Source organism: Scatophagus argus, chromosome 23 (genome assembly GCF_020382885.2).
Source record: "Scatophagus argus isolate fScaArg1 chromosome 23, fScaArg1.pri, whole genome shotgun sequence".
In the NCBI taxonomy this organism is placed as follows: domain Eukaryota; kingdom Metazoa; phylum Chordata; class Actinopteri; family Scatophagidae; genus Scatophagus; species Scatophagus argus.
The window spans coordinates 6,185,140-6,197,340 of record NC_058515.1 but is presented as its reverse complement, the minus strand read 5'-3'; the positions used below and the strand labels follow the sequence as shown (position 1 = coordinate 6,197,340).

The 12,201-nt window shown below is 42.7% G+C and overlaps 2 protein-coding genes across 3 annotated transcripts in view; one reads left to right on the top strand and one right to left on the bottom strand.

The window, feature by feature from the left end:
- The window catches only part of LOC124054263 (leucine-rich repeat and fibronectin type-III domain-containing protein 4), a 37,705-nt gene extending 25,551 nt beyond the window's left edge, over nucleotides 1–12,154 (top strand). The window contains exon 7 of the mRNA XM_046380029.1: nucleotides 8,697–12,154. Within this exon, the coding sequence (XP_046235985.1) occupies nucleotides 8,697–10,041 (1,345 nt within the window). The 3' untranslated portion in view covers nucleotides 10,042–12,154. The remainder of the gene's footprint in view (nucleotides 1–8,696) is intronic.
- LOC124054262 (pyruvate carboxylase, mitochondrial-like) overlaps nucleotides 1–12,201 on the bottom strand; it is a 262,121-nt gene that overhangs the window by 102,989 nt on the left and 146,931 nt on the right. The window lies entirely within an intron of this gene.

The following is a 12,201-nucleotide window of genomic DNA, read 5'->3' as shown; positions in this document are numbered from 1 at the left end:
GAAAGAGTGTGGCAGTTGTGAGGACCAACATAGTAAGCGAGCGAGAAGAGAAAGCAGCCCACAGAAACTTGGATCAAAATAAAGAGCTAGTAAGACTCCTTCACAAAAAGAAAATGAACGAAAAGGAATAATGTCACAAGGGAGTGGGAAGAAGAAATAGAGACAGCTGAGACCTGCTGCAAAGCCCTCCACTGCTGGAGAGAGGGTTGGTTGGGTGGATGTTGTAGTGCAGCTTGCCACCGAATAACCAGATCAAGACATATGAATGCAGATCCTGCACAGTCTCTTGACGCATTTGTGGCAATTACACATGAAGAACTAATTACATGATTGAACTGAATGATCTGAATGAGATCTTAGCTCCCTTGCTGATCAGCTTTGTTAATTGCCCAACAGAAAATATTCTTAATACAAGAGCTGGCTTGCTACTTAACATTACCGAGTCGAGGTATATTACCTTTAGAAATCAAACCGTATAAATTCAGAAAAAGGAACAGGGATAACTCACCTACGATGTTACAAGTGTTAAGAGAACACACAAGAAATTTTAAGCAAAAACTGAGCATTGAGCTTGATAAAAGTAGCATTTATTTCAGGTTTGTTGTTTTAGATGGGATTAAATGGTAGGGGCTTTTATAATATTACTTTTAGTCCCTGTTGCACTGACTGCACTGAATCTAGTTCTTGCAAACTAAAGGGCAATACACATAAAATGCCCTTCTCTGAGGGAGAAAACTTTAAAGGAATAATGGAAGGGCAGCGCCGGTATGGTGTGAAGGCTGAGCTATGCAGCTTGAGACAAGAAATTGCTGATAGGCGCAAAGAGAAGCAAAACAGGAGAGATAAGCGAGAAAGACTGAGCCAAGGCAACCGGCGCAACAGGAGAAATGCTGAAATCCAGCGAGGAAGGAGTAAGCAATCTGAAGTTTGACTAAACTCTAAACAAATCACTGCCAGCAAAACAGAGTGGGGGATAACTCTCTCAAAGGAGAGACAGAGATGAAGTGGCAATCTTAAATGTGAAATTGAGATATTCACTCTCCACTAAATTGGAAAAGAAGAAGAAGATTGAAAGGGGAAGCAAGAAGTCTGAGGGCTTTGAGGGAGGAAGTGGGGAAATCTGTCTCGACAGATAAAGGGGGCAGCATTTGAAAGGAAGCATACCACATATAGACAGTATAGATTTCTATCATGCCATCAATGTGCTGGTGCCAACCATAATATCACACCAGCTAGCAAGACTGTGGCGAGGAGTCAGCCAAAGGGAGTCTGGCTTCTGAATTCTAAAGGAGAGAATAGATGAGGGAGATTTCATGCTTCCCTATCAGGGATGTGTGTTCATATTTTGTTGCTGCTGTTGCTGCTGCTGTATGCGTGATTTGGCAGGTGGGAAAACATACTAGCCCCGCTGAACTGAGCTTAGGAAGAAGGGGGGGAAGGAGAGGAGAACAGAGAGGATTGAAGAACGGAAAGCAAAGAGAGACAAAGAAAAAGAAGCAAGTATCATGTCTCCAACAAAAGACAAAAAGTGAGCCACATAGTGAGACAAATGTATATATACTGTATATAGATCACAGAACAGAAGAACATTTTGTGTGGCAGCCAGATTTAATCATCTTTAAAAAGGTCAGCCGCACGCTAGACATCAGCAGCCTCCATTTTAGCATGGCGCGTCTGATGGCTTCGGTGACAGTGCCAGGTGGTCTGTTGCCCATGCGGCGTCCACTGGGCACCACTCACCCTGTCGACACCGTCAACTGAGCCTCCCTCCTGGAACACCGTCACAATGTTACAGCACGGCACTTCTTCGATCGTAAGAAAATGTTGATCCTATAGGGCCTAGCAACAGAACAGCCAAGGATTCCTGAAGGCTGCCGGTTGAATGCGAGCAATAACTAAATTGGCATGTCTTTCTTGCCCACACGTTGGTACAGACTACCTGAAGGACAAAGAGCAGGGGAAAGAATGTCCCTCCATGTTAATGAGGCCGCATTTGTAAAGTGACCTCTGTCATACCATCTGTTAGAAAATGCTGTGTCTTTTCAGCAAGATTTCTAGTTTCCTACAACAATTTCTCAGTTCCAGGGCCACGTATGAAAGCATGAGCTGCAGAATTCAGCAGCAGAACACGTGCAACAATCAACAGGCCCTTCAGCCTTACAAAACACGCATCACTGTGAAGCTGCTGATGTGGAGGCTACGTCAAAACATGCTGTAACACCCTGACCCTGTTATGGTATTTAATTATGCTGTATGGTGTTCTTGTAATTTTGTCTGCTCTGCTTACATATAAAGGGTTGACAACCACACAAATCACAGCCTTAAAACTGCCAGAACTGAATCATTACCTGTCTGCCTGAAGTCAATAGGGCATATCACCACTCAAAGCTTCACATCAATATTATCTGTTAAAGAAGTTATTATTGTACAATATAGGTATCACTGAGTCCAACCTCTGTGAATTCTGAAATATAAATAGATTATTCAATATCTGACTTATATAAGATGCAGTCTGTTGCTTTCTACTGGTCTCCTGATGTTTTTTGAAAGTAAAGATCTGCTGTGATGGAAGTTAGCAATACTTTATGAATCACTGGAACATAAGGTATGCTAGCGGGGGTATTTGTACATGTCAGAAACCAAAAGTTTCTTATAAGGTTCAAAAGGCTTAAGAAGTGTGCAGCAAGGAATGTAAGGGTGATTGTCACAATTTCACCCCAGTCACAATAGGATCAACCTCCCTGTTGGGCACTCAACATGCCGAGTTCGACACAGGCTTTAATGGGAACAGAAATGATCACAGGGACAGAAGGGGGAGGAAGTTGGAGAGGAAATCATGCAGAGTTTAAGAAATAATGAGAATAATGAAAGTAGAGCTTCAGAAAAGGGACTTGCAGTTAAAAAGGACAGAGTGAGAGTTTGACAGCGCTGAGAAAGGTGCACGCTGGGACACGGACAGATGACAACATGAGTAATGAGTCGCAAACGGATATGAAAATAGTAAAGAAATAGAACCTGAAATTAGATACATGGAAATACTCCACTTCACCGCTGCCACTAATCACACAGCATATTTAACTAATAAGGCACTGAACTGGTATATAAATATACTCAAAATTTAGAGAGAATATTTGCTTGACTGAACAAAACTGCGTCATACCGTATGATCTATTATATAAGGGAAACATCCGGAGGTGATTTCAGTTTCTGTCATGTTACATATGCTCCTTTGAGTTGTACGATATGAAGCTCGGGAAAGTAATGCAGGCGTCCTATTTTAGTCCTCAATGAGCCTGATAACCAAGACAAGAAATTGCACAAGAAACCAGATAAGTGCATCTGCTGACACAGCGTTAGATAAGGATGTAAAGAGAGATGAGACAAAAATGGAGAAAGAGGAAGGGAGTAAGAGCAAGGATTGAGATGACTGAAAAGATGGAGGGAAGGAAGGAAAATAGGGGAGGGACAAAATGGGGTTGAGAGCTGTACTCCAGGGGCAGAAGTAATTAAGCCTTAAACTACTGTGTCAATACAACTGTCAACTCACATCGGAGGCAAAGGAAGGAAGGGAAAGAGAAAGGGTCAGCACTCAGGACATATGAATGTTATATTGTAGGGTCAGGGAAAGGAGGGGAGTAAGAAGGAGGAGAGGCAGTCAGATTTATTACTTTTATTATGTGGTTGAAATAAAACGAAGAGAAACGAGGGAGAAATGATGACGAAAGACAAATACTGGGGGATTGGGGAGAAGAAGGAGGTCATTAAAAAAAAGGGAGCGGGAACGAGAGAGAAAACAACTGAATCAGGCGGCGAAGGAAAATCAGGCCAAATGAGGGAGAGCCGAGTCAGAAGGATAGATTAAGGAAAGTGAAAAGACAGAAGGAGGGATGAAACAAAATCCAGAGGGGAGGGGTAAAAAAAGGAGATTGACAGAAAGACAGATCAAGGAAAACAGAGGAAGAGATCAGACAAAATTGAGGGAGACAGCCAACGAGACAGTAAACAGTCCAACAAATCAAGACCAAAAATGGAGGAAAGGGAAGAACGAATTAAAGACATGACATAAAAAAAAAAGGAAAAGAGGACTGTATAGATGTCAGCCCGAAGAGGAGATAATTGCTTTGTTGTTCCTTCTTGTCTTTCTTTTTTCCTTTCTCTCTCTCGGTCTCTCTTGCTCTCTGTGCCCAATCTTGTCTGGTGTCAGACCTCCAGGCTTGCTAATGCAGATTTGGGGGGGGGGGGGGGGGGGGGCAACGAGAGGAGGAGAAGACTGGATTCTCTCACTCTTTTATACCCTTGCTATCTATTGGTCTGTTCTTTTCCTCTCTCCCCCTTCTCTCTCTCTCTTGGGTACTAATAATTACTCGTTTCTGTGTCACCAGCATGAACAAAGCACCCCCTTGTCTATTTCATTTTCCCCCTGCATCTGTGTGTATGTGCCTTTGCAGGGTTTAACCATAATTAGAAGCACAGAGAGAGAAACACACACACTCACACTTGGTATGTTGGGTGACAGAGCACAACGCTAGTGTGTCTGCAAATACAGACAGAGTAACGAGAACAACACTGCCGTCTCTCCGACATAACCAATTCAAATCAATCAAGTCACGTGCATGCATTTTATATTCATTCATATACATTGTCTCAAGAGGTGAAAATCATTTCATTTTCCATGACGTAGGCGTACACCACACAGCTGCACTTTCACAGGTACATGTGACAACAGGCGTCTAAATATGGTTAATAATGCATAATGCATAGCGAGTCAGAATATCAAAGATGCATGCGTTTGCCAAAGTGGCCGAGTCTTCCATGTATATTTCAGTGAATTTGCTTGACTATTTCTTTCGCTGTCAGCGTAGCAAAAAAAAAAAAAGAAAAAAAAAAAAACAACAACTGGAGAGGAGATTCACGATCTCATAAGGAGAGGGAGAGGTGGCGGGATGGAGGAGACAGGGGAGGGAGTGAGATGAGAAATTTAAGACGAGGGCAAATAGAGAGGTGGCGAGGGGGAGAATAATAGGAAGAGAGGAAGGAGGAGCAGAGGCAGCTGGAGAGAAGTGGAGAGAGGAGAGGAGGAGTGACCTTGGATGCTAAATAATGGTACACGGTTATAGCTGTGGCTAATAGAGACATAGTACAGTGACTGCGAAAAGGAGAAAGGCTAGGAGGTCAGGTAGAACCCAGAGAGAATTGCCAAAGGATTTGCAGCGAGCAGATCTGATTGGCTGGGAAGAAGACACAGAGAAAGAGATTTGGAGAGGGAACATAACTAAAAACCTAAATCAAGCGGAAGGAAGAGGTGACATGAAACAAAAAATGGGTGATTTCAAAGCAATGAAAAGGACAGAGGATATGGAGAGATAAGAGTGAGGGACTGATCAGCAAAAAGAAGGAAATCTGTTCATAAAGGATAGATGGATATAGATTGAGGGAGGGAGGATCGAAAGAGAGCTGAAAAGAAGGCTAGAGGGATGGATGGAGAATAGAGCGAATAAAGAAAGGGGTATTGAGTGGCAGGATTAGAAAAATGATTCAAGGATTCACCCAAGGTGTGTGCACAGTATGTGTCTGAGTCATGGTAGCACAATGAGATTAAACAGTTTGATGCTGTGTCTCAGTTCATCCTGCACAGTATAGACAAAAGTGAAAAGCGTTCAGTTGTTTTATGTTAATTCTCCAGTACAAGCAAATTTATTTGGTGCAGTATAATTCATCATGAAACCATATATCAGCAGAAAGATATATCAGCACAAATACTGCCTGTATAAGACTTTGGCAATACAGTTTCTGATTCGGTAGTGAATCCAATAAAGCCACTGTATATCAGCTATATTAATCAAACTGACTCACTGAGCGACATGGGGAAAGAGGCGAAGGAACATGGGAAACCAGTCCAAGTTAAAATGGCAGTGAATCTTAGTAAGAAAGGATGCATTTAAATATAACCTCTGTTATAGAGAACCCGCCCCTCAGCTGAGTACATGGTCAAATATCTGTGTCTCACGGGTTCTATCAATTATACACAGACGCATACAGGCTCTGGATGAGCCGACACCACTGCAATATTTCTCAGGGCCTTTTATAAGCCTATAATACGACCAAGGCTTTTTATTCAGAAACAGAGGCAGCGGCAGAGTTATGAGTGCTGCTTCTTGCATATTTCATGTAGGGAAATCTGATTGAGCACCCACTGTCATTACTAGTGGACTTCACAATGGCAATTCACAATCCCCCCGGGGTGTGCCTGAATGCCAAAGACAGGCGTTCATTTCGGATTTTCATTCTTGAGGTATTTATTGCTTCTTGTGATACCTTCCTCGCTGCTGTAGGAACAGGAAAAAGTGCTAAAACCTCACATTTGACACTTTTTTTCACAATTTTTGAGACCACTCTGAAGTTGCGGGCCTGCCTGACACATTGAAGAAGAAAAAAATGAAATGTAAAAAAAATGTAGAAGGAGGTATTCAAATTTATTCAATGGTAAGAATAAATACCAGCATTTTATGCATTATGCTTTGATGCAAAGCCTTCTTCTCTGACCATTTAAACTATGTTGTGTAAGTTTTATTGTTTCATTTTGGAGTCAGTTGTGATCAACCAAGACACAACAGTGTTTGCTCTTAAAGAAAAATAAAATTACTAACGTTGTGGGGAAATTAATCCAGACAAGCTGAGTGGTTATGAAAACTGAAAAAAATGTCTGGATATTCCTTGAAGAGATGTTTTAACTGAAAGAAGTACTGCACTGTTAAGCCAAATAATGAGTCTTTGCCATGGTAACACACACCTGGTCTCTCAGTCACTTCAGCGTGGAGGATGGGTTAATTGGTGGATTTGTGACAGTGTTAGAAAGCGATCTACAGAAACCCGAATGACCATTAGATAAGGCTGATTTTTAAACATTATATATAAATATATGTAAGTGGAGCACTCGTTCAACCAAGTGAGCCATGAGGGGGCCCACATAAGGCTTCTTTTAATGAATAGATTAGATTGGCATTTGGAATGTGAGGCAGTACAATGTAGTTACCAGCTGAATCATACTGAGCTTCAGATGGAAATTTGGACTTTAAAGTATTTCTGTGCCAGTTCTTGATATTTAAATCACTAAAGATTTGCTAAGGGCACGTAACAGAGTTTGCTACATGCTGGTCTTTGAAAAAAACAAACAAACAAAAAACCCACATTAAATCCTAATTATACTGGTGCAATTTTAAACTCTGACAATGCAGTGAAAATCAGTGATCGATTTAGCAGTAACCCAAATCCAAGGCTGTGCCCACCAGCTTGCCTTGAGCAGCCACCCCACCACCCCACCCCTTGTTTGTTTCCCAGCTAATTAAGCATTATTCAAGACACCAACTTGCATAATTTTTTTTTTTTTAACACCGATGTAAATATTTAGTTTGTGAGAATTTATAGACTGATTTAATTTGCAAAACTTAAAGAACACCATATTCAAAATTGAAGAAAAGCAATTAGGTTGAAGTGTTGCCAGCTTTTCTCTTTTTATTTAAAAGAATTTTAAGCAGACTGAGGTTAAGGGTTTTCTTTAGCAACCCCCCCCCCAACTGTCTGAGTCACACTAGATGGCATTTATAGGATGTAGCTCAAGTCTGAAGGGAGCTGGAATGGTTAGCAGAAGACGATGATGCAGTGAGAAAAAGAAGAGAAATGAGCGGCAATTCGCAAAAACAGAATGCAATAGAGGAAAGAAGAGAAACTGACAAACCATTCATGGTAGTACCACACAAATACACAACTGCACACTTGCCCACACAACAGGGTTGGGGCAGCAGAGGGCAAAGTCATACCCATCAGTGACAGACACTTGAGCTGTGCTGCAGTCTCCCACACGTGTCACATCACACAATCCCACTGACAAAAAAGACAGAATTTTATTCTGCTATGTAATAAATACAAACATGAACACGCAGAGACAAGCACATACAACTTACATAAAGCCTGTGCCCCTCCATTCTCATCACTACCTCTCTTCATTGTTTTCCCCTCTCTCTCTCCGTCTCTCTATTGTTCACCTCTCCCCTGTTTGTTAGTTCTAACGGCTGTTCGAACACTTAGAGTGAGGACACATTCAAAGCACTTCTCTCTTTATTATCCCACGCAGGCACTTATCCAGCATACACACAACTGCAGCCAAAATGTAACAAAAACACACCCTCACTTGATGACAATAAATCGACACATTCATTTCCCATAAACTAATCAAAACCACAAAATGTCCCGGCTTTGGTGTAATCCCAGCCCTCGCCGTTAAATCTAAAATGGCTTCTTTTTTTAAATGTGAGGTCCCACAAAATGGCTTGACGTTCGCTTCTTGCTGGGATTCGAGTACAAGCACGAACACATATACACATCCCTGCACTCCAAATGAGCAGACAGAGTTCTCTTTTCATGTTCCCTGGGCGCGCTCTCCATCAATAGCCTCATTTTCCCTCTCTCCGCTACTGCAGTATCCACTCCTGTGCTGTTTCTAGCCATCCCTTCTACCCTCCTTTGCTCTGCTTCTTTTCCAATATTCAACCCTTTCGCCTTTGTTCCACAATAGTCAGAATATTTAAGCTAGGCTTCAAGTGACCACAGGTGTTTTAGGTTGCACTACACATCCTGTGCACAGCATGCCTGTTTATTTAACTGACCTCTGCTTTTTTTTTCCTTTCCTCTCTCTTTAGAATACTACCATCAACCAGTGACCGTTTCCTGTTGAAGAACTTGGTTTCCGGTGTGGACTACAACCTGTGTGTTCTGGCCATTTTTGATGACACAGTCACATCACTGGCTGCAACAAAAGTCCTAGGCTGCGCCACTTTCTCCACCAAGGATGTTTATCCAGCATGCCGCTCTCTCCAAGCCCATTTCCTGGGTGGGACACTCACCATATTGGTTGGTGGGGTGGTTGTTGTCACTCTACTAGTGTTCACTGTGGCACTCATGGTTCGCCACCGTGTTTGCAATCATGGTGACCACATACTATGTCACAACAGCAACACGGAGGCAGGAGGTGGGGCCTGCTGTCAGAGTGGAGGTGTAGGGAGTGGGGACAAAGGGGGAAACAGTGGGTGCTACCAATCGAATGGCTCCGGGGACATGATGATGGTGGTCCTGCCCAATGGCCTGCCTTCCAAGAGAGGAGGGGAGAAGGACAAGGAGAAGGACAAAGAAAAAGACAAGGAGAAGGACAAGGAAGCAGCTGATTCTGCCTCTTCTATGCCCCCGAAACTCCCTCCAAAGCCCAGGCCCAAGCCTAAAGTCAACCTGGAGCAGTTTCTTTCAGCTGGAGGAATAGTTTCCACAACGACAGGAGTAGGAAGTGAGATGGCATTGGTGGTGAGGCAAAGGAAGCTTGAGAAGGCGCCGCCATACACCCTTGAAAGTGACAGAACTCCCCTCTACTACTCCCCTTCGCCCCCATCCACCTTACCCCGTCAGTCACACTCCAGGGACCACCCTAAACCCCGTCTGGAGCGAGAACTGACCAATCGTGCCAGTTTCTCTCTGGCTGCACCCCTGAGAGACTCCGAGCTATTGGACTGGAGAATCACTCCCCGAGGCAGGGACAAATGGAATGCCTCACAGGCTTATCAGAGCCCTGTATCCTGTCTGAGCCCCGCTTGCGGGACCGTTAGCAAACGGCGACACTCATTGGATATGGGCTCCTCTGTTGCCCTAGCAACTGATGCGGCGGCAACTGTTGCCAAACGCTACGGTGCCGTCAGTTACGCCAAGCGGTTAAGTGTCATCTGGACGAGGCGGAGCCAGTCGCTTCATGGAATGCTGGTGCAGTGCGCCTCCACAACAAGCACAACATCTTCGACGACCAGCGACGAGGCCGAAAATGCTGAGGCTTTTGGAGCACGCTGCGATTTCCAAAGGGGGTACATTCATGCTTATAACACCACCAATTCCAATTCTAACACTGGGATAACTACTGGGAAAGCAAGCAGTGCAAAAGACAGGGGGAGGGAAAAAGCAAAGGACGGAAGGAGCGCTGAAGAACTGGAGGAAAGTGTTGTGTAGGAGGTACTGGAACGGAGTAAAAAAAAATTCAAGAGGGACAGAGGATTCTGTGAAAGGACATGGAAATGAATGGGATCTTGATTTGAGGAGGGCAAAGAGGTGGAGTCAGTAGAAATTGAGGGTGCAGAAAAGGGAAGATGAAGTGATTGCAGATGAGGAAAAGAAAGGCTGCAAGTTCAGAGGAAGGTAGAGGACTAAAATTGACTTGAGTCTCACTTGTGCAGCTTCTTGATGTGTCCCAGGAGAAGTCAAGAAAAATGAAGAGGAGAGGGGGAAGGTGCACCTAGAAGTGAGGTGAGGATTTTAAAAAAGGCTCTTCATAGCTGACCTGAAGGGTGGAAAAATATGTCAGGAGAGAGAGAGATGCGGTGGGAAAAGTGGGAGAAACATAATGGGTGACAGTTTTAAAGTGGTCTTTAAATACTCAAGGCTGAGCTCAAGCTATATCAGTTAAAAACTGAGTGATACAAGATAGAAAAGAAAGTAGCAACACAAAAATAAAACTCAGAAAAATCAAGACAAGCAGAGTGGCAGTTGAGCAGACAATGTGAGTGATATATACAGTCACAAAGAGAGGGAGAGAGATGTAATCAAAAGGGAAAACATCAATAGAGTGACGGAACAAAGGTATATAGCAGAGACAGAGATGGTGTGCGCTCAGTGTGGATCTCAGTAAAGCCTATACACTGATAGAACCAGACTCTTGCTAACACTTCAACTCTCCAGGGCCTCACACCGCAAGAGTTTACACTGGATCAGAATCAACAACAACACTGGTAATACTTCTGACAAAAAAAAAAAAAAAAATACAGCACAGAAGAATTGGATGACAGGTCCTGCTTTGTTGTCTTGCTTTTTGACTCTCACACTGACGGCCATTTTGAAACTCTTTTCCAAAACACAATGAATGTGACTTTTATGTGTCCTCTGTGGCTGGACAATGATTTTGGCTTGCCGTGCCTGCGGATTATGGGGGCATAAATACAGAGCCGGGTGCACTGGACATGATCAATCGATAGAGGCTGTAAAGAGCGAGTAGAGCACAGACATTATTAAAAGACAGACATCGGGATTACAATGGAGTCGATATGGATTACAGAATGGACGAGACAGAGGTGTGTGATGGAACATGTGCCATGTGCATTTCTGAAAGACAAGATCATACCGGATGTTGGATGATGCTGGACCGAACAAATGAATAATGCTAATGGCTGCATAAGTGTGCATGCGCTGATGGATCAGGGACGGGATGCGTGTACTTGAGCCTGTACGTGTTTGTCTGTGCACATGTATATGAATGTTTGTGAGGGCCAGTCCAGTCAGTTGACTCAGTTTGTATTTAACAAGGTTTAGTGCTTTCTGGACATGCTGTAAACCGAATAAGTCTAAAAATTTAAGATCAGCAGCGGTCTTGAGGTGCACCCAAAGTGAAATGTCGGCATGACATATTCACCCAATTTCATTTCACATTTTCAAAACCTGAATGAATGATTATTTCCGTGGGCAGAAAGCAGAAACCGTTAAGAGGGACTCCAAATTTCAAATTAATTTTTTGTGACTTCAGACTCCCTTGTGCCACATGGATTCACTTTAAATCCAAACAGTGAATGTTTTGAGAAAGGAAGCAGTTTTAAAAAATGAAAATGACAGAACCACTATGGATGATGACTTTGTGTAACGCCTGATCCTCTGGCACAGACCACAGAGACTCTTAAAAACTTCTATCTAAAAGAAAAAAAAAAATGAAAAGAGAAAACTTGAAAGTACATATATATATAGTATATATATAAATGATGTAACTTGTCGCACCATGTGTTTCTGTTTTTCGAAGTTTTCTGGGGAATGATGTTAGGATCAGATACAAAATATAAAATATGTGATTTTTTGTTTTTAGACAAAAAATCGTCCTGATTAGAACAGAAATATGGTGGACATAACTCCGCAAAATAATTACAGATCAAAAGAGATATAAAGCACACACAGCACAAAACACACTAACTGGCAAGCACACACACCCCAAAAAGAGACAAAGAGATGCCTATAAAACAGAGCCAATTACATTAACAATAATGAATTTTAACAATTACTGTTGTTTCCTTTCTGTTTTTATTTCATTTTGCCAAAGTCAATATTGTTCTCTGGACTTGATATAAATAATAA